Below are 21,745 nucleotides of genomic sequence, written 5' to 3' on the forward strand. Positions count from 1 at the left end.
ATACAAACTAACCACCACAGAGTAAAGTTTAGCCTGAAAAATTAATGCAAGATCTATAACACTGTTAATTTGTGTTTCGTAAGCAAACCAGCGCACACATATATGATTTTCTAAAAACAATTAGTTTCCCATGGCAGTGTTGGGAGCTCCATTCTCCTCTCTACACTGATCTGCAGAAGAGAAGCACATAAAATCAAAGCTAAGCAGTTTATTTATTTATTGCATGCATATCACCTTTTTTCGTCAGAGTATATACACATTCAAAACGGATGACTCTAAGAATCTAAGATGTATTTTTGAGTGGTATGTATAATGGAATCTCTATATTGGCAAAGGATATCAACACTCTAGAGAAAATTTAGAAACATGTCTACATCTCATCTGTTATATGAAACTAACTAAAAAATATATATCTGTACCGCCTACTCTCTTATTGGCACAAAAAGTCCAATAAAGTGGTCAGTAAAAGAGAGAGAACCGTCATTAGTAATACATACAATACATTATTAGTCCTCGGTCTCGTGCGACCACAGTCAGATCAAGCAAAATGAGAATACTCTAATAGAACAGTCACCACATGTAACACTTAAGAATCCTCCACAGTTCAGGGGTGGATCCAGGAGCTGGCAAGGGAAGGGGCACAAACCCAAGTTCGGATCCATACCATTAAAAAGGGAAGCCACTCTGAATCATAGTACTGCAGCTAGCCGACTACACTCTGTTAATTACGGCGCATTACTGGTGTCTATTCGTCCGGCCATATGCATGATATGGTCCGGCAGCAGGACATTTTTTCCAGCCCATCCAGGCAAAGCTAGTCTAGTGCCTAGGCCACTTCTCTTTTCTCGTCCCCAACAGGAGCCCTAGAAGGCTTTTTTTCAGCATTTGTCCCGCTTTACTAAACTCAACGATTTTCGCTTAGGTTCCCTGGGCTAGTGGTGAAGCACCTCGTACAGGCTCTGCCTTCTGTGCAAACCCTCCAGTGCCCAACTAGTAGACTTGATAATAATAATAATAATAAGGCGCCAGCGCTACTTAGCTATATATATTCCAATGTGTGAAAGCACAAGCATAGTGTAGTGCTGGCAGTGTACGCAGTTGACAAGTTGTTGGCTAGTCTACTTTTCATAATCGATTACTAAGGTGACTATACAAATGTGTATGCTCTTGTATGTGTATTCTGTTTGCTAATACCTTGCCGCGACTCGGCCGCGACCCAGCGGTTGTTAGATTTTATAGCTCATGATATAGCCTGGGGTGCCCATGATATACGGTGGCTCTGACGCTGCACGTTAAAGTCATGTCATGATACGTGATGCATGTGTACCGAGCGATTTTCGTGATCCTTTGTAACATAGCTATCATTTATAATGTATAGCTATGTAGGTAAGCCACACATGACCGGTTAATTCTTCTACATTAAAAATATATATTAGTGTTCTTGGCCATTATTTACAATCATCACTGTTCTCACTGTGTAATGCTCTAAGCTACGTTCAACAAGCTACGGCAATCTCACGGTCTCAACGTCAGTAGAAAGTTACTTGATGAAGCTGCTGGATTATCTATTACTGCGTCTAGAAGAATTTTTCTAGCAAGGAACTGTGCTGAGTGGTCGGTAGAAACATAGGACTATTTGTTTATTTGCTATTATTATTTTTATTTTTTTGTTTGTTGTTTTGTGTGTTTGTTGTAATTTCACTCCTTGCCACGACCACCTTATGGTCTTCCATGTTGTGGTCGCATGTGCCCGAGGACACACCACACTTTTAGTTACTGTATAATATACATATGCATTATTTTCATCATCATTGATGGTTCTCTCTCTGAGAAGCCATTGTGGCTGTTAGATGGCTTTATAGGTGTATTTTTTATCATGTGATGATGTAGTTGTTATGATTATGAGTTTCATGTAGTTTATGACAGTGATCTTAACATGTGAATGAATAACAACTTAACAGTTCACATGATTGTTATTGTAAATCTATAAGAATGGTTTATTATGAAGGTTACTAGATCATCCATGCAGTATATGCATGCTTCAACTATCATACAGTATTGTATAGTAGGAATCTCCCCCTTTAAAATGAGCCCCTCTAAACTACATCCATAAAAACCATCATATAAGTTATGTGTCCTGCAGAAACATCCTACATGATGAAAACATCTTTAAATACAGAAGAATCTTAGTGTTACTAATGCCAGATATAGTATTAGAGGTGAAAAAAAATGTCCAGACCAGAAGATTCTGCCTGCCTGCCCGCCTGACCACAGTCACAAAGCCATGTCAAAAATTTGGTACTTTAACAATAATTTACTACTGAGAAGTACATGCCTGGTAAAAAAATGTGTGGTTTTAGTCTACTTTTGAAGTGCCAGTAAAATTATGAAGTGATAACCACAGTGTCACATAATATGGATGGTTCGTTACTCACATACCTTTAGGGAATACTGCTCCATGTAATTTCACAGTTGTAGCAGCATTAGATAGTCTGCTCTCATCAGTTTTTTAAGTGCACAATGTATTGTGGGATTCACTTGTTACCAAGGCTATGGGAATTTACTCTGAACTAATCAAATTTATGACCTAAATTAGGAATACCATGCACATGATTAACAATTGAATAAAGGACAGTTGGCTGGGATATGCTTTTCAAGTTGAAATATGAAATTTTGTATGGCCAAGTCACCCTGAAAACCATTGTGTGAGTTAATTTCTTTTATGAAAATGTAGTTCTTGATTGTTCAAGGCTATATATGTGACCGGATTTAGCACAATCAACCATATGGGCGCAAAAGCCAAAAGTGAGATAACATGCACCAACATGAAGTTGCTGCACTATCAGGCTAACAATTTCCATATCAAACTCGCCTTAAACTTGGGTCTGCTTTTGGTGGACTGTTCTCTGATGGCCTGTATAACCACACCAGATGTCTATACAGGCCTGTGAACAACAGGGAAGTGCTTTGGGAGGTTCATCATACACTCTGGACATACGAGCAGGGAGCTGAATGTGTGATGTATGTCTGTTTTGTGAGATTTCAGTCTATTTCCTGCCTCTGACGGGCTGTTTTGTGGTTTGGTGCCTTCAATTACTATTGTCGTCCATTTTGTAGTCTATCTCTTGCCCGCCCTGCCACCCCCCACCCTCCACCTCTTTTTGAGGACTTGTGATACAGCAACACTGGTGAAAAACTTATCTAAAATGGTGGGAAACTCTACAGGGATTACCTTGGCCACTAGCTGCTCTTAAAGGTTGTGAATTGTTCCTGAAAAATCCAAACGTGTGGCTTCCAAGGCTGGTCAGTAACAAAGCTTTAAATTATTAAAATACGTTTTTCTCTGAATCAACAATGTGCCCATAAGGGTGATTTTCCAAATCCAGTCACCTATATCAAGCTACACATGTTTTTGAGCCTACCCATGTGTGGTAAAATGTGAAACCTTACTACAATTAGTAACTTACAGGGGTGGAGGAAGCATCTACAAGTTGGGTAGGCAACTGTGAGACCATACTTCTATGACCACCACCAGCATCATAGTTGTGCAAGCATAATTAGCATTTTCAGCATGCTTAGGTTAGCCCCAGAAATTTTTCAAAAAATTGCTTTCTGGGATTGAATCTGGAGACAATTTCACATCTATAAAAACAATATTATAACTGCTAAAATATACTCTAATGAAATAAATAGTCATTGACTGCTCTATTAGGGTATCGTTGACTGTTCTATTAGAGTATCTCGAGTGACAATATCCAAAAGCGATCCTGGAAAACCAGAGCAACCAGACTGCTTTCTGTGGACTTGGAACATGGCTCAATAGCTACTACTAAAAGCTGGGTAGACATTTAATGCTACCCTGCCTATCCGGTTCCGCCGCCCTTGAATTATCCTTATTACTTTCATAAATCCAATGACTAGTTTGTAGAGGCTAAATGATATGTTGTATGACCACCATAATTACGCCAAAATAACAAATTCACCAGTAAATGATGATATTACAGTATAGTCATGCAGTACTATCATTTCTATCTCAGTACATTTGTACATTAATTGTATTGGACAATTAATATCCATGCAATATATAGTTCAACCATGTTCCACGTGGTGCTTGAAAGTAAATTCTAATCAGGGAAACAAATTATATAATTTTTCTTGGTATTTGTATTGCAGTGGCTAAAAACACTAATTTTTTACAACTAGCTGTAGCTTTAAATAAGCAGAAAATAGGAAGACATGGAAAATATACATAATTATGGGTATTTGCTATACATCGTTGGTGGTTGATGTTAGCTAATTGAATATCAGAAGTGAGACGCTACTAAGAGGTGATTATTTGCTGCTTTAAAGATAACAAGAAAACCAACCAACCACCTACAACTTATCTGTTTTTGCCTTACCCCTTGCCAGCTCCTGGATCCATCCCTGCAATGAACAATAATAGAATATCTGTGGCAAAGTGTTAGTGGAAAAGAGCAGTCTGTAGGGAGCTCTTAGCATGCTCTAGATACATGGTGTCTGGGGGCCATGTTAGCAATTTTTGCAAAGTGTTCGAAAATAAATCAAAGCCCCGTAGCCCCCATACAGCATAAGAAGAAAGTAAAACAAAACTTTGAATGCCCATATCTCCCAATTGGCTGTTGAAAATTTAATAAACTTGCTGTGTGGCCTACCCTACCTGGCAGACAGCTATAATGCAAAAATGGTGTGCTTTGGAGAAGGAGCTATGCATGCGTGAAAAAGCTGTTTTCTTTCTTCCTGTCAATATACTCATGGTGTGGTGCGCTGGCTTTCTTGGCCACATGACACACTACCATGTGTCTTGATATAAACTTGGATTTGAAATTAAAAACCTTCTGTCATTTTACTTTGTATGCATAAAGTCTTTAATTTCAAATTTAATGAGGTTTGTAACATTTCAGAAATCTGCTGAGGGCTGGCATATCTCCAGTTGAGGGAATCAACACACGGCACATCTCACTTGTTCATAATTAATTTTAGAAATCAGTTTCTAAAGCATGAAAAACCTATACTTATTTATGTATAGGTGACCATAAAAAAGTAAATATTTGAGAAACTATTTTGAGATACCTATTGAGGTACTTAGTAGCAGTGTTGGGCAAGTTACTTTGTAAAAGTAACTAGTTACATATTACATATTACTTGCAACCGAACTATTTAGTTACAGTTACATATTACCCATAAAATAAAGTAACTGTAATAATATTACATATTATATTACTTTGTGTCCACAGCCTTAAGCTGTCACGTGTGAAACTACCACCTTATCACGTGACATGATTGCGTTGTTGGACAATATGCAAATCTTGGTTGTAAGTAAGAAGCTGGTGAATAAGCTTCATTCAGTAGGCCTCGTTACTTCATTGTGGCTAGACGTTACTCAGAGGATAACTAACGAGATTAGTAACTTAGTTACTTGTAGTAATAATATTACGTAATATTAGACTCGTTACAGTAACTATATTACTTAGGTAATGCGTTACATTTGTAAGTAAAGTAACTTGAGTTATATTACCTGTTTTTATAGCGTATTTCATTATATTACTTTGTTACCACAAAAGTAATAATATTACATAACGCGTTACTCCCAACACTGCTTAGTAGACTATTCATAATTTACACATATGTACTTTGACTTAGAGTATGCAGGTTGTCAGTCTAACTATTACAACTAGTCCCATCATCATTGACATCTAGCTCAAAACCACCAACAACATATTATATTCACCATATTCTACAGGGCTTTTGCTTGAAATAATAGGATGAATAATTTGCTATATAGGATGCATATGTGCTACAACAGAAACTATACTTGTCATGTTCAGATAACAGTTAACTATTAAAATGATAATTTATGTCTTTTATTCCTTTGTGCATATTATTAGAAATGATTTTTATTGTGATTTGCGCTGTTGTGGGGCTAATGATATCAGGTTAGTTTGTATACATATTATCAGTCTTATATTGGTAGTTCAAAGATGCATAACATTTTAGCAAAAAATAGGTCTTAATTATTTGCAACTTGTTACTTTGAGATAAGGTTGTACAGAAAATAACCTGTGAGAGGATGAGGTTTTATAGGCTTAGTCTTGCTGTTCCTTCATTATCTATGCCTTTCAATTAGTCAGTGAAGATGATCAAGTCCTGTAACTATAGTCTCGTGAATTATTGTCAAGAGCGCTGCCATGAGCATTTTTAAGTGCTGTAAGATATTTGGTCATATAGCATGTTTAGAGCATTTGTCTGTCAAACTACTTCAACTTGCAACTGTCAAAATTATCAGTAAATGTTTGCATGATCTGAATTTAGTTGTTCTGAACAAACAGTTAGAACTTCTTTGGCTGTTTTGCAATTTGAAATGTCAGAACGTTGTTGTGTAATAGGCACATGTATATTGTACGCATGTGTGTACAGTCAACACAGTACACATTTATTAGAATCGTAACACGAGGCATTGTTGTAGTAGTTGTCAGTATACAACAAGTGTCAACCCTGTTTTATTACCATATTGTTTCTTTATGGACATGAAAGAAACTTTGCCTCTCGGTCTTCCGCCAAGGCCATTTAATTATATTATTGTCACAACTAGTGATAAGTAGTGTATCATCTTTTGCTGTGGCTATGCATTTATATGGTAAATTTGATAATAAAATACAGGAGTCAGTGGAGCTGAATGTATGGGATCAATCACTGTTGGGTCACTGGATCATGATGAGATGATTATTTCTGCAGATCACACATACATACTAACTGGATATACAGTTCAGTGTGAAGGAATTGTGACCACCTGGGAGTTCTGTTATCAGAAACATGGTGCTACAGCAGTGACATTTAATCCTGGTATTTGGGAAGGGGAGAGGATTGGAAATAGCACCAATTACAGATATTCACTCATCCAATCAAACACAGTCACATTCAATCCTAGTGTTGGTAGTACATTTTCATGTCAGAACTACACCCTCCCAGTAGCAGAACAGTTCACTGCACCATCGGGATCAGTTGTGGGATTGTATTCTAACAGAGGAGAAATGCGAACATTATTATTACATACTGATACTACCAATCAACAAATAACACCATATCGACGTGGTGGTAATAAAAGCGAAGTTGTAACAAGTAATCAAAATGTTAACTACAACATAGCTATTAGAGCACATCTTGGTAAGTTATACACTTTATGCAACTATCACTATACTATCATGTTATGTATTATGATTACAACCAGATTATATTTTCAGTCACTCTGCCCACATTGTTTCAGCATTGCACTTTAGCCAGCTGTTTCATATGTATTTTGAAGTGATCATAGTGCTCATCACTGTAACGTAATTGTCTGTTTTCAGAAGATTCTGTGTGCTATCATTGGAGACCATTATCTAAGGTGCAATTTAATTCCTACTGCGGTTATGCTGTTTATAATATTATTATAGAGATTTACATGTCAGATGATGGTCTTCTTTTATTACTACCAGCTAATAAAATTCTTTATGTTTATAATATTTTTGTAACAAAATTCATCCTTAGCGAACATCTATTACATCTCACCAAAGGATAGAACAGTGCTAGCTACAATGTATGCATGTATCATGGACTTGCCTTTGTCCTCTTAGCTTCTTCTTCCACTGGGCTTTTATTTATAGGTAGTGTGTCATGGCTTTTTGGCTAATCACAAGAATCATCTGTATTTTTGACGGATCAGTTGTAAAGATGCTTGTCATAGTCTGTAATGCTGTGGAACATAGCAGAATGACTATTTTGCTTTCAGTAATTGATATTTGGGTCAGTTGCTAAATCAATAATAAGTCTGGCATCATTCTTCTTTTGATGCAGCAATGTACTGGTAATTATCTATATTGAAATCAGTTATTTTGTAGTCAATTTATTGGTTATTGGCATATTGATAAATTCCATATCAGTGCACTTCTAGTGTGCGCTACCTGTAGAGTCAAATTGTTAAGCGCATGCTCTTATAATTTTCAGAGAAAACTTTTGTAAAAATCATACAATCTGTTAGACGCATATGAGTAATATGGTGTGTTTAACACGGAATCACTACGTTGTATGAAAGATTTATCATGTGTTTGAAATCAAATCAACTACTATTATACTCAAAAAGGTAATAGAATACTCAACTGTTTTCACTTTATAGCTGTCTGTGTACTAGTATTAACTGTTTCAAGTGTAAGATACTATGATATAGAGTACAAATATTTGATGAGGAAAATTTTATATAATTGGAAGATTGAACATTATTTTTTAAGTAAATTTTTGATGAAATGCTTCAATATTGCAGGGTTCTACCCAGAAATTCCTGAGTGGTGGCCTAAAGCTAGCATTAACTGATATGCTGTGTGTTATATTAGGGTATATTGCATGTGTATCAGTGATATATGTATGAACTGTACTGGTCAGATTTAAGAGGGTACTGGTCGGTTTTTAGAGGTACTGGTCGTTTTGAACCACTGCCGACCAGTGTGGGCAGAACCCTGATATTGTGTAAGAGAATACACTAAATGTCAAATTTTGATGACAAATTGTAATGCAAATTGTCAAATTCATTAAAGTTTTCTCCCATTAACTCTTTTCGTATAGGGATAGCAAGTACATTATCCACTACTACTACTACTAGTAGTACATTAATGGAGTTATCCACTACTACAACACTGGTTGCTTCCAGTCCTACAACCACCATTACCTCTATCATATCCGTTGGTACTACTAGCATGTCTACCACCATCAAAATGACTACCACACCTGCTGCCATAACTACCACAAATTTCATGACTACTAGCACCACCACAACTAGTGCTATGAATATGACAGAGTCATCTTCTACTATCATAATGAGTAATCCTACTGCTGGTCAGACTGGTAGTGGTGGATCATCTTCTAGTATTGCTCCAGTCATTGCTGGTGTAGTAGTTGGTGTGATTGTGTGTATCCTCATTGTATTGGTGATTGTATTACTGATGTGGTATCAGAGGAAGAAGAAGAGAGAACAAATCACTGAAGGTATACACTGAGCCACACACAGACTTTAGAGGGTACATGGTAGAATGTGAAGGTGGGCTCCTGGGATGTGGAGCAACGACACACTGACTAGAGGCCCCAAAAGGATGGGACTCAGGGCAGTTGTCTCTGTGGTGGCTTTGACTACGTATGTATGTGATGACTTGATGATATATATATATATGTGATTTCCTATCAGTTAGCTAAGAAGTGTGCACTTCTAGTTCTTCGGGTTGGGCTTATATTTTCATTGTTAAGAAATAGTACAATGTAGTATTTATATTGTGATGGTGTGTGTAATGGGCATTTATTAATCATGTGCTTATCCCTTTAATGGAAACCATAGCAGGTTGTTGTTACAGGTTGTCAATGACTTTATAGTTAGTGCCAGTATAACAAAATTTTAACATGATTTCCATTATAGTTTATGACCAACATAAATCACCTGAGGAACCATTAAAAGACAAAATGTTGATTAATCATCATTATTCTGTGATAAGACATGAAGTGAAACATGCTCCAGATGTGGATGGGATGGTCACTATTAAGGTATTGTGTTTTCCATCACAAAGTTTGTGTGTGCGTGTGTGTGGTTTCAAGTCATTGTTCTACTGGCTACATACTTGGCCTCTTCTGCAGTGAATGCTCCATAGAATCCTATTGTTCAATAAATAAAAATTACATGTTTTAATGATTGTATTAGCATGTGAAGCAATTTGCAATCATTTTAAAAGGTTTCATTATAATCCCCTAAGATGAATATTATTATATTGAAACTAATTTTGACTGGGTAATTCCCACTTTAAATTTTTATGGGACTTCTACTGATAAAAACATTTGAAAGTTACTATTTCCTTTTCACAATAGAATATCAACTTCTGTAACATCATCGTTGTATCTGCCTAGCTTATGTACTTATTTCATATAAGTTAATGCTGTATGTCCTTTATTTGATGATGTACTCATAGATCAGATTAGAGACAATTTTTGGGTACCGCTTATTTAATTTCAGAATGCAACATCTGCTGATTATGAAGCAATAGATAATCCTGGATACTATTCCAGTGTTGAACATAGCAATAATGATAACAAGAAAAATGAGCCGTACTCTTATTTGGAACCAGCCAGCACCACTAAAGATCTCCCTAAACTTTTAAGCAATGACTACCAGGCTCTTCCAGAACTTGACGCATATGAGAAGGCAGATATACCATACCAGTATGAAGTAGCCACCACATCAGTGTATAGGAATAGCTTGGATGGTAGTATATTGAGTGATGGCCTACCTGATGATGAGCAAATATATGAGGACCCTGGACATGTTAAAGAAAATATTTATGCATGGTTTGAAGAAAAGAAGTACCGAAAGATTAAAAAGGATGATGTTGGGTATGTCATAATATAGCTGGTGATATCTTCATAGTGCAAACACATGTATGTTGTAGCATATTACAAAGACTTGGGTCTGGTGAATTTGGAGTAGTCCATTTGGGCACATGGACTGATGGTTCTGCTGATCCTATACAAGTAGCAGTGAAGACACTCAATTCAAAATGTTCAGAGTCAGACAGGGTGAAGTTTCTGAGGGAGGCAGCCATTATGGGTCAGTTTCAACACAACAATGTAGTACAGTTACATGGAGTAGTGACTGAAGAGGAGAACATGATGATTGTACTGGAGTATATGTCTAAGGGAGACTTACGAGAGCTTCTGCTGAGCATGAAAACAATGTAAGGTTTTAGACAGCTTGTTTTCTAATTTATGTTTTGTCACCACCAAAGGGCACCAGAAGAGATACACAGTGAAATCAAACATGACTTGTTAAGCTACTGCAGACAGATAGCGGCAGGGTTAAACTACCTTGCTAACAAGCGGTTTGTACACAGAGACCTGGCTGCTAGGAATATACTAGTATCAAGTGATGATGTGTGTAAGGTGTGTACACTAACTAAATCAGATAAAATTGTACTGTATAATTAATCAAGTGAGAGATAAATGTCAAATGGATTTTGTGATTGCTTGGCTGTCTGCAAAATTTTCATCCTTGAAATTTTGTGGATTAGAGGGTATCCCTCGGGGTATTCAATTTATACCCCACTGTGTGATCACAGGTTGTCTTCTTAGATGCATGTGGCAAAGAGAGTTACAAAAGGTAGAACGCTGGCAGAAAAATGGAAACTGTGCATCCTAATTTTGTGCTTGTAACACTGTGTACAATTGTACAAGTCATTTGGTTTTGTCTCAACTTAGTAACATCTATATAGTAGCCATCACAAATGTAAACAGATACTTTCTACTTCTTATAGGACAGAAAATTGTAAAAAATTACACATCTTTGTTCATTCTCGAAGATAGCATACGTCAAGGGTTTGTACATATCAAACAGTATGGTAGTACTGTTTAGTAGGGATCGCCGCAATTTTGAGTGGTGCCCGGCGAAATACCACCTCTAAAAACCATCCTAGAAACATCTTAAGGGGCAAAAAGTACCTTTAAGGAAGAGTTTTAGTGTATCTAAAGTGTTAAATCATATAATATCTGTAACAACTTTAAACAGGCTGTAGGACCAGGTGTCCTATAGACCTTCAGCACTTGTGCTGTAAAGCTTAAATAAATAAATAAATATAAACACTAATATTGAAGTTTTTAAAAATTGCCCAAACCAGATTTTTGGTCTACCTGCCTGCCAGCCTGACCATGGTCGCAATGCTAGAGGCTAAATGACACATCATAAGACCATCAATTTTTGCCACAATAACAAACTCACTAGTGGCATGTGCCTTTCAGGGTGGTTGCCCTCTGCGCCTTGCGTTTCCTTTTATCTTCAATCTGCTTGTACTTTTCTTCTTCATGCTAGGAAACCGTATCAAAGTGTGCATGATAGGACCTATTACGGACTAGCTGGACAAATAACAATCGGGCGACATGCCCCTTTACAATCTGGAACGATAGTAATAATCGAGAGACACGCCCCTTAATGATCTAGCTGTACTTATAACTGCGCTATGCATAATATTTAAGGGACATGGTCATGACAATGCCTTGTTTTTCACTGTGCTACTAATAAAAACATGTGTTTAATGTTCAGTTGCTTGGACTCAAGATACTCTAATAGAGCAGTCACCCTAATACAAAAAACTAAACAAACTAGTACATTAAAATTTAAAAATGAAGTAGGGATCCAAGCGATAAAATGTAGTGAAACAAGAGGAAGGTACAAACACTGGACTGGACCACTGCTGAAATGGACTACTGGACTGGTGTTTTTTGGTTTTTAATTTCGTTTTTTATATTCCTGGATACAGGGTTGTGCTTGCTGCTGTATTTGTGAAAAGTTATCCCTCAAAAATGCCTACAGTGGAATCTCAGCAATCCGGACCCCACTTATCCGGATTCTCAGTTAACCGAACTATGGAAATGACTGCTCTATTAGAGTAGTGACTGTTCTATTAGAGTAATTGATAATACTGAATTTAAAAAAACAGTTACTTATACACAGTTTCAGAGATATGGACTTTTCAGACTTATGGACTACCCCTGGTCCCAAGGGGTTTGAATAACTGAGGTTCCACTGTACTTGGTATATACATTTTCCACCGAAGCATCTATTGCAGACTACTAGCACATATAGCATACCCTGTTTTCAAAGTTGAATGTGTATATTGATAGTAAATAATGCCCATGTTGATCCCCAAATGTAAGCAGTATTGAAGAGAGATCAACTGCTAGACTTACACAAAGACAGAGTATAAAAATTTTCAGGGGATTAGATGTTGAAATGATATATACGAATCAAGTACCTGTAATTACACCTGTACCATTAGCAGCTACATAGTCATAATTACACCAAGTACGTATGTGTGTTGTACCACTATGTATACATTGGCTTAGTATCATCATTAAAGGTGGACCGATACCAGTATCGGTATCGATGCCAATACCAGTGGTATTGGTATCGGATCAGTATCGGTACTACAAGGTACAGATAGCTACGTACTATGCACCAGTAGACACTCACCACTTTTATTAAACCATATAGTTCCCAGTAGCTAATAACTTAGTTGAGCTAACAAAGTAGCGAAACAAAGCCTTTGTTACTTGTTTCCAAGTATTGCTGCATTTGCTCTGTGTGTATTCTAATATATTAGAGCATATGAACCCTTTGTAATTAAATGGCAGTGCAGTTGTTCCTCAAGAAATACGTTTATGACTACTTGGCTTGCCTTTTCATGAAAAAGTTTGGTTGCAAAGCTGTAACAAACATTGTACAATTATCAGTCGCCCACGCAATTAATTGCCTAATCAATAAGCTTACAAGAACACTACCTCAAATCAAGAACTTAGTAATCCACAATGATGTTTATCATGTTTAGCTGTTATACGATGAATATTTTAAAACTTGATTGAACAGAGATCTTACTGTGATATTTTAATAGCTAGCTATGTATCACAACAGTGAAATTTCTATAATAAACTTGTCTAGGCTTCAATGCTTAGTATCGGAATCAGTATCGGCAGATAATTTCAGTACAAATACAGTAGGACCTCCATTATCCGAACACCTGTGTGCCAGTTCAATCATAAAAGTGTTCAGATAAGTGAATTTGTTTGGATAAATGAAGCCCATTCATTTTTATAGGGAGTTCTGTTCAACTACTCTAATAGAACATACGCTACTCTAATAAGACGTTCACTTTATGACGAAATACTCTAATAGAGCAGTCACTTATACTGTTCGGATAATCAAAGTTCTACCTTACTCGTATCAGAAATTTCGGTAAAAAGTGGTATCTGTCCATCTCTAATCATCATACGTACATGTGCATAATTCTTATGTGCAAAATAGAATGGCTTAGTAGAGAAGTTACCAAGGAGGCATTTCTATACAATAACATGAAATTTCAATAGATACGTATGTCGCTAATACCATAGCTAATACAATAATCTTGGGACTTGTCACACTCACATTCAAGCAGTTATGACTAAAGCAAGTATTGAATAGCCAATGTGCCTAACAAAAGTATTGAAAATGCTATCTGAACCAAAAAAATTACCAGTCCAGTAGTCCATTCCAGTGGTCCAGTCCAGTGTTTGTACCTTCCCGTGAAATAAGAGATGAATGATGGTATTCCAACATAGCTCTGTGGGAAAATCCTACTTTGGTGGCATTGAATAAAATTGTTATAACATGAGATTTTCCCACAGATCTATGTTGTAATACTATCATTCATCTCTTGTTTCACTACTTTTTATCATTTGGATCCCTACTAAATTAAAATGTACTGGCTAGTTTGTTTAGTTTTACCAAACAAGTAGCTATAAGGGAAATTTAAAGTTTGAGGAATCATAGAAATGAAAAGCGAGGAAACAAGAGTCATCTACATCTGCAGCTATACTAGTAGATCCCTACTTCATTCAGCCACCTTATACATACTTGTTTGTTTATAGACATGTTTAACGAAGAGATGTGATCACAAAAAATGTGCTGCATGTGCAAATTGCCAGCCATTTTTGTGGGGCAAAAGAAATGCGATGTCAACTGGAACTTGTCAATCAAGCAATGATAAAGACAGGTAGTTTGATATCTAAAACCATTAATAAACTCAAGTTACCTTTCAGACGTTAAAGTACTAAGTTTTTAGGAGATTATTAAATTTCATGTTCATAAACCAGCTGTACAAAAGTCACCCCGCTATTTTTTTCAGCAAATTCCGAGTATTGATAAAGTATGACTACAAGGTTTGTATTTCAGGTAGTGATTACTTGATACAGTATTGCAGTGCTCAGAAACACTTCGAAAACATTTGTCCTACATTGATTTTCCCGATCTTTTTGCCCTACACAAATCCGGATTACATTACACAAAAATGATGCAATATAGTGCCACGCCTTCTTATTAAACCCATCTATATTTATGTAACAATAACCAGTGAACCAATGCACACTGGGTACCACATCAAAGGAAAGAATGGCACAGGTCAAACATAACGCGCCACAACTATCAATTACTGGAAAACATTGTTGTCATTCCGCTTTGTTTTCAGCTTTGCTCCACTTGTTATACAGCATTACAATGAAGAGCAGTGCAAGAAGTGCCACTGTAGTCAATCCAGTCACTACAAAACTTAAACATGTACCCCAACTTTTAATTACTAGGAAGCGACAGCTTATTTTCAGGTATGTTCTACATATTATACAGCATTGCATACAAAAAACAGTATAGAAGCACCATCACTCACTACGGAAATTATGAGCAATTCTCATAATGACCAGCTTACACTGAAGCCACCATGTGTTACTACTAATGAGGCAGTGGAGAAAGAAATGAGACACAAAAGAGGATGGAGTGCACTGTAGCTGCTGTGGTTTGCAAAAAGGCATGTCTTGGGCTGAAGTGATGTTGAACAGAGAAGAAATTAAGACCCTAGTGTTAATCATAGTTGAGTTGAAAGTATCAGTTAATAAGGTAGTCAGCTAGCAGAAAATTCAGTTCAATAGAAATTTTTGAAATTCCATAGAAACTTGTTGGAAGGGTTGGACTTGGTTATTCTTATCCAATACTGCCAAGCTGTTATGAAGATAAGGTAAGACTGTTTTTTTGGGTGATATTGATGAGCAAGAATGCCCAAACCTTCATGATCCCTACTTTGCGTGAGAGGATCAAAGTGCCGCCACGTGTTGTGTTTTCTAATATTGTACCAATTAGTTGCACAACTGTACTGTATGAGTCATACAGTACAGTTATGTGGCTAATTGGGCAAATACAGTACAGTTATGCAGGGCAGTTATGTAAGGAATGTTACGAAAACAGCAGCACGATTGATCATGTGCATGACATTGTAAACCGCTAAAACTAGCCAGACTAATCCTATCAGTTGGTTCTATGACTAGAAATAGATTATATAACACTTACTGATAGTCTGACATGGAAAATTGAACCAATAACCTCACACAGACAGCATGATAGATCACGTGCGTGACACTGTCAAATGCTAAAACTAGCCAAACTAACCCTACTAAATTGGTCTACGACTACAAATAGATTATATGACAACTTACTGATAGTCTGATCACCAAAAACTGAAGCGATTTGGGTACTCAAGAATATTGCTCCAAGCAAGACGACCAGGAAGTACAACAAAACACTTAAAGCACCACTTATGCTTGTGTGCTGTATTAGACTCTTGACACATCCCCTTTGTGCTGTATTTTCCATACACACGTGTGGCAGTGCTTTAACTATAACATACAGTATGGTGGTACTGTATGATATTTGTATGACAGTTGTTCTAACTTTTAGCATATCATACAAAAATGTATTTGCTAAATGCTTTGAATCATTCTAGCTTTATCTCATGGAAAAATTAGTTAGCAATACATTTAAATGATTTAAATCACATATATCAATTTAATGCATGTGTAGATTACACACAAAGAAATTTCTCACATAAAGAAAATATTGACTACAAACCAGCCACCTCACAATACCCTCATGGCGCCTTGACAGTATTGGTAGGTATAACCAAGCCCAAAAGGGACTTCAATAAGTTTGCTACAAAATTTTAAAATTTTCTGTTGACTAATTAACTAACTGATCCCTTTGTAGCTCAATAACAGCTAAGGCTACAGGCTTGTTTTTTTTCTCACTAATAGATATCGCTTTAGCCCGACAGGTACCTTTTGGTATACCACAGTAAGTACATTACAGACTTACCTTGTCCTCCCATTTATCTTCGCTGACAGTACAAGGACATGTGCCCCAATTATCAATTACTAAAAGTGGAGAGTGGTTATTCATTTTCAGCTATATTCAGTCCGTTACAAATGTAGAACAGCACAAGAAGTGCCTCTGCAACCAATCCAGTCACTATGAAAAATGCAGACAATTCCGGTTACAAACATAGGGAAGCCATTGGAGCACATTACTGCAAATTGACATCTTTAATTCTGATGCCATTCTTGGTACGCACAGGTTAACCAGTCATTGTGTTACAAAAACAAGTGAAAAGAAAAGAATTTTAAATTTGATTAGGGATCATAGAAATAAAAAGGGAAACAAGGGAGGTTGCCTACACCTGAAGATATACTAGTGGACATTTAATCCCACGGGTATAGACTGAAATAAAGATTAAATATCCACTAGTATATCTTTAGGCATGACATCTTGTCACTACTTTTTATTTTTATAATCCCTAATATTCTTAATTTTGTACTACAATTACACTGTTTATCAGTCCATAGTTTTAAAATTTAAAAGGAAGTAGGGATCAATAGTAGGGATCAACATAATACACATGCTACTAATAGTAAGGAAACAAGGACAAGTTGAAATGAGAATGACCCACGCAACAAAAAGTAAGGAAACAAGTCAAACAAGATTAGATGGCTATTTCCTAAAATAAAACACATTTTAATTCCTACTTTTGGTTAACTTGATGAGACACATTTTAATGCCTAAGTTTGGCTAATTTGATATAGCTAGTCTCATTTCAACATGCTAGTCAAAAGTAGGCATTAAAATGTGTCTCATCAGGTTAACCAAAAGTAGGAATTAAAATGTGTTTTATTTTAGGAAATAGTCATCTAATCTTGTTCGACTTGCTTCCTTACTTTTTGTTGCGTGGATCATTCTCATTTCAGCTGTAACATTTTTGAGCTTGTTTCCTTACTATTAGTAGTGTGTGTATTATATCGAATATCGATCTCTACTTCCCTTTGAAATTTAATAGCTAGTTTGTTTATAGCTAGCTATAGTACATGATCACATCTTTTCACAAGAATTTCAACACTAGAATAGAGCTCATGGCCTCCCACATAGCATTAATAAACACTAGAGATAACTACTTCATATCTACTACACTCATTCACTCTCGTCTTATGGCACTCATGTTCACACTTCATTGCAAACATCATGTGTTGAGGCTGTGATGTGCACCACAACTATCAATTATCCTTTGAAAAGAAAAGGGAAGGTCAATGAATGATGAAAGTTAACAGCATGGTGTAGTGGACAGCATGGTGTAGTGGACAAAATGAAATTGGTACAACAGATTCATGAATCTTCCATCATTACGTACCTTGGCTGTCTGAAGTTTCTGGAGTCATATACCTAGTGCTACCAGATCTTACAGCAGGCAGGTGGTAGGCAGGCATACGAAATGTAGGTGAATTTCAAAATTTTTAAAACTCACTGTACATCGAAACATGTGACTTTTTTGCTTTGTTTAACAGCATCATTACAACAGTAGGTGGTTTTTTATAGTAAAAATTATTGTGAGGCTGTTTTTTTTTTTAAGTGCAAAAGATTACAAAGTTGTATGATTTCTTACCAATCCCTAATTATCCAGTACTACCATACTTAATGATGAGCAATGTATAACTTTTTCTTCCCAAGTTAATCATCTTTCTTAGCCTATATGGATATTTGTCCCATAGACTAATTTGTTTAATGATGTAACTTTTTACAGGAATAAAGTAGAAACTAATTAATGCCTTCCAACACTTGGTATTTTTTCAAATACACAATCCTAAATATTTTATTTGGTCCCAGTTTTAATAAATCCTTTTTATCTTATAGTGCAAAAATCAGCTCCTGTCAAAATTAATGAACAGTTCCTGAAGAGACAACAGTATTATTGATTTAACTAACTACTCTTAGACTACAACAAGTTTGATACTGAAATTTGATTGGCTGAAAACGTGGTCTCTAACTCTTGTAGAATCACTCCAATAGAGACCATGCTCTGAGGCGATATGAAACATGATAACTACGTGGCTGTAACATTGGCAACACACGGGCGTTTAAATAGCTAGTAACAGCTGTACTGAATTAGAGGGAGGTGTAATGGACTTGTTTGTACTAATCAACACTACATTACTTGTTTACAAGCAACTGTCGAGGCACAACAACAGCTACAATGAGTTGTAATCCAGTTGCTCGAGTCCAGTACTTCAAAACATAGAACGCGCCTGTAACATTGGCAACGCATAGGCGTTTAAATGGGTAGAACAGCCACACTGAGGTCCCACCATGTAGAGGGCTTGTTTCCAGCAATTAGCCATACATTTCTCATTTACAAGCAGCTGTCAACTCAAGGTACAATGTGTAGTCTAAATAAGTTAGACGTCAAGAACCACTGGGTTCTACGGGATTTAGAAAACCCTCAGGCCCTTAGTAGCATCCTCGCTGCGCTTGGATGCTACAGCCCAGGGCCTTCAAGTTTTCTAAATCCTGCAGAACCTTGGTTCTTGATGTCTAACTATTATTTATAGGGTTATAATTATTTTAGTAATCAATAGATTACTACATTTGCCCCTCATGGTTATGACTTGTTATAAATAACTACACAGATTGCTGATTTTGGAATGGCACGAGACATGGAGGATGACACGTATTACATCACTTCAGGAGGGAAAATACCAATAAAGTGGACTGCTCCTGAGGTTTGTCAGTGTCTTCATTGTAACAACTAACAATATCACTCACTAGGCAATTCTGTACAAGAAATATTCCACAAAAAGTGATGTGTGGAGTTTTGCTTGTGTGATGTATGAAATATGGAGCCTGGGCCATAAACCATTTGAGGAACTAAATGGTAGAGAGGTATGTGTGTTATATTATTGTTCATCATAAATTATCTTCTCTCTGTACAGTATGTAGAAAAGATCACTACTGGATACAGACTCCCACCACCTCCTGGTTGTCCCAGAGCTATATATCAACTGATGATGCAGTGTTGGTAAGGCTGCTGACTGCAAAATCTGCAATACTTGGATACAGCATGGTACTGTAGCACAGGGATCATAGTTTCCTTACCCAAAAATAGGATGGTTTTATTGTTCTTCCATTATGTCATTATGACATCATAATGCATTACATCATTATGATGTCATAATGTGGTAATATAAAAGTATCATCGTCACATTTCGTTCATGGCAGCTAGAGCAACTCCAAACATTTTAATTTTAACCTTTTAATTTAACTAGAATTTCATGGACACCCAAACATGTCTGTTTGTCAACTGCAGCAACTACAATGCATGCACCATATTCCTTCATGTCACATAAGGTGTTGATTCACAGGTGGTGCATTATGGCTTTTATCATGAGAATCATCTGTAATGAGTGGATGGATTCCAGAAGCTTTGCTTGTACTGTACTATTCTTCATTTTTATGGGGGGAACACAGCTGACAACAAAGTGGAATGATCACATTGCATTTTCAGTAATTTATAGTCGGGGTGTAGCTACATTCACTTGTGTAATTCCTATTATAATTTGTCTGGATCCATTGTTTTGTGTATGCACCGGTTCACCAGTAATACAAATAACAGTATTAAAGAAAATTATTATATTTGAGTAGGAATCATGGAAATAAACAAGGAATGTTATCTACACCTACATGTATAGCTATACTACTATACTACTACAAATATGACTGTACTATTGACAGGCTGTATATGACTGAAGTAGGTTAAATCTCGTAGATGACTTTCCTTGTTCCATTGTTTGTTAATTTATATCCCTCAATAATAATTATTATTTTACATGACTTTACCTATAGGCATCCTGAGCCAAGACAACGTCCACTCTCTGGTACAATATCAAAGACACTACAGAAATCAGACAGGGCCTTGTTGACTAGCTCCACAGTAGTCACTGATGATAATACATCTGATCAACAGTCAATGATATTGGGAGCCCCACTTGCTGCTGGTAATCAACTCCATCTTGATCTTCAGCAAAGTTACATTACAACAAAGTCACAAACTTCATAGACACAGAATAACATTAAGTTTTGTACTGTTTTATATTGTACACCATGACATACATTTGCCATTCAGTTTATAGCTGCTTAAATGACATCAGCAGTACATGTAAGCAAGGGTAGACTGACAGGGGCGGATCCAGAGTCTGGAAAGAGGGAGGGGCACCTTGCTGAAAAAAAGTTGAGCAAAAAAAAAAAAAAAAAGGTCACAACAATAATAGCTAGTTATCCTTTACTAAATATATTATATCACGTATGTTATGTAAAATAAAATCCTATTCATAGCTTCCTAAGTAAGCTACACTTCCCCATGAACACTGTGACTGCTTTATTAGAGTGATTGGTGATTGACTGCTCTATTAGAGTATCTCGATCTTATATACATTTTTTTAAGGGAGGGGGCACGTGCCCCCTGTGCCGACCCTGACTGATGTTATTTTTTTTTAGATTTGCTGGCAGGTCAATGTTATTTTTCATCCAGTAAACAGAATTAGAATGTATTGCCTACTTGATTGTTGTACATGCATTTAAGCATGTAACTGCTCATTTAAAGTATCTTGATGACACGTTTCTCAGTTATGAAGGGTGCAGTATATTATTTGCTACACATGTGCTTATTTTTAGTTCAAAATTTCGCCTATTTATATGGTGGCATTGTGTCATATTAAATGCTGGTTGCTTTTTGTTAATCTTATATGCTGAAAGCTATAAAAACTTTATGTGATCAGAAACATTAAAATGTATGAAACAGGCCTGTGCTGATTATGCCTCCATAATTTGGGGCATAATAGGTAGCCAAAGCATTGAGCATAATGCCAGCACAATAGGCACAATTTTTGTGTATTGGTTATCAGAGAAGCTGAAACTCTGCATATTTTGCATGATGCAGAATGGAATAGTGTAACATAATGTAAACACAGTAAAGATTTACAGCTCCTTGTTGTGAAG

At 36.5% G+C, this 21,745-nt stretch overlaps 1 protein-coding gene across 1 annotated transcript; it reads left to right on the plus strand.

The window, feature by feature from the left end:
• Nucleotides 1-1,063: 1,063 nt before the first annotated feature.
• LOC136248618 (uncharacterized) lies at nucleotides 1,064-20,892 on the plus strand. The gene is made up of 12 exons (XM_066040378.1): nucleotides 1,064-1,143; nucleotides 5,907-5,954; nucleotides 6,679-7,182; nucleotides 8,614-9,033; nucleotides 9,455-9,579; nucleotides 10,043-10,419; nucleotides 10,476-10,760; nucleotides 10,812-10,965; nucleotides 19,381-19,473; nucleotides 19,520-19,633; nucleotides 19,684-19,769; nucleotides 20,594-20,892. The coding sequence occupies exons 2-12, from the start codon at nucleotides 5,909-5,911 to the stop codon at nucleotides 20,805-20,807; spliced, it is 2,418 nt and encodes an 805-aa protein (XP_065896450.1). The 5' UTR covers nucleotides 1,064-1,143; nucleotides 5,907-5,908; the 3' UTR covers nucleotides 20,808-20,892.
• Nucleotides 20,893-21,745: the final 853 nt, after the last annotated feature.

Source organism: Dysidea avara, chromosome 3, assembly GCF_963678975.1.
Source record: "Dysidea avara chromosome 3, odDysAvar1.4, whole genome shotgun sequence".
Classification (NCBI taxonomy): Eukaryota; Metazoa; Porifera; class Demospongiae; order Dictyoceratida; family Dysideidae; genus Dysidea; species Dysidea avara.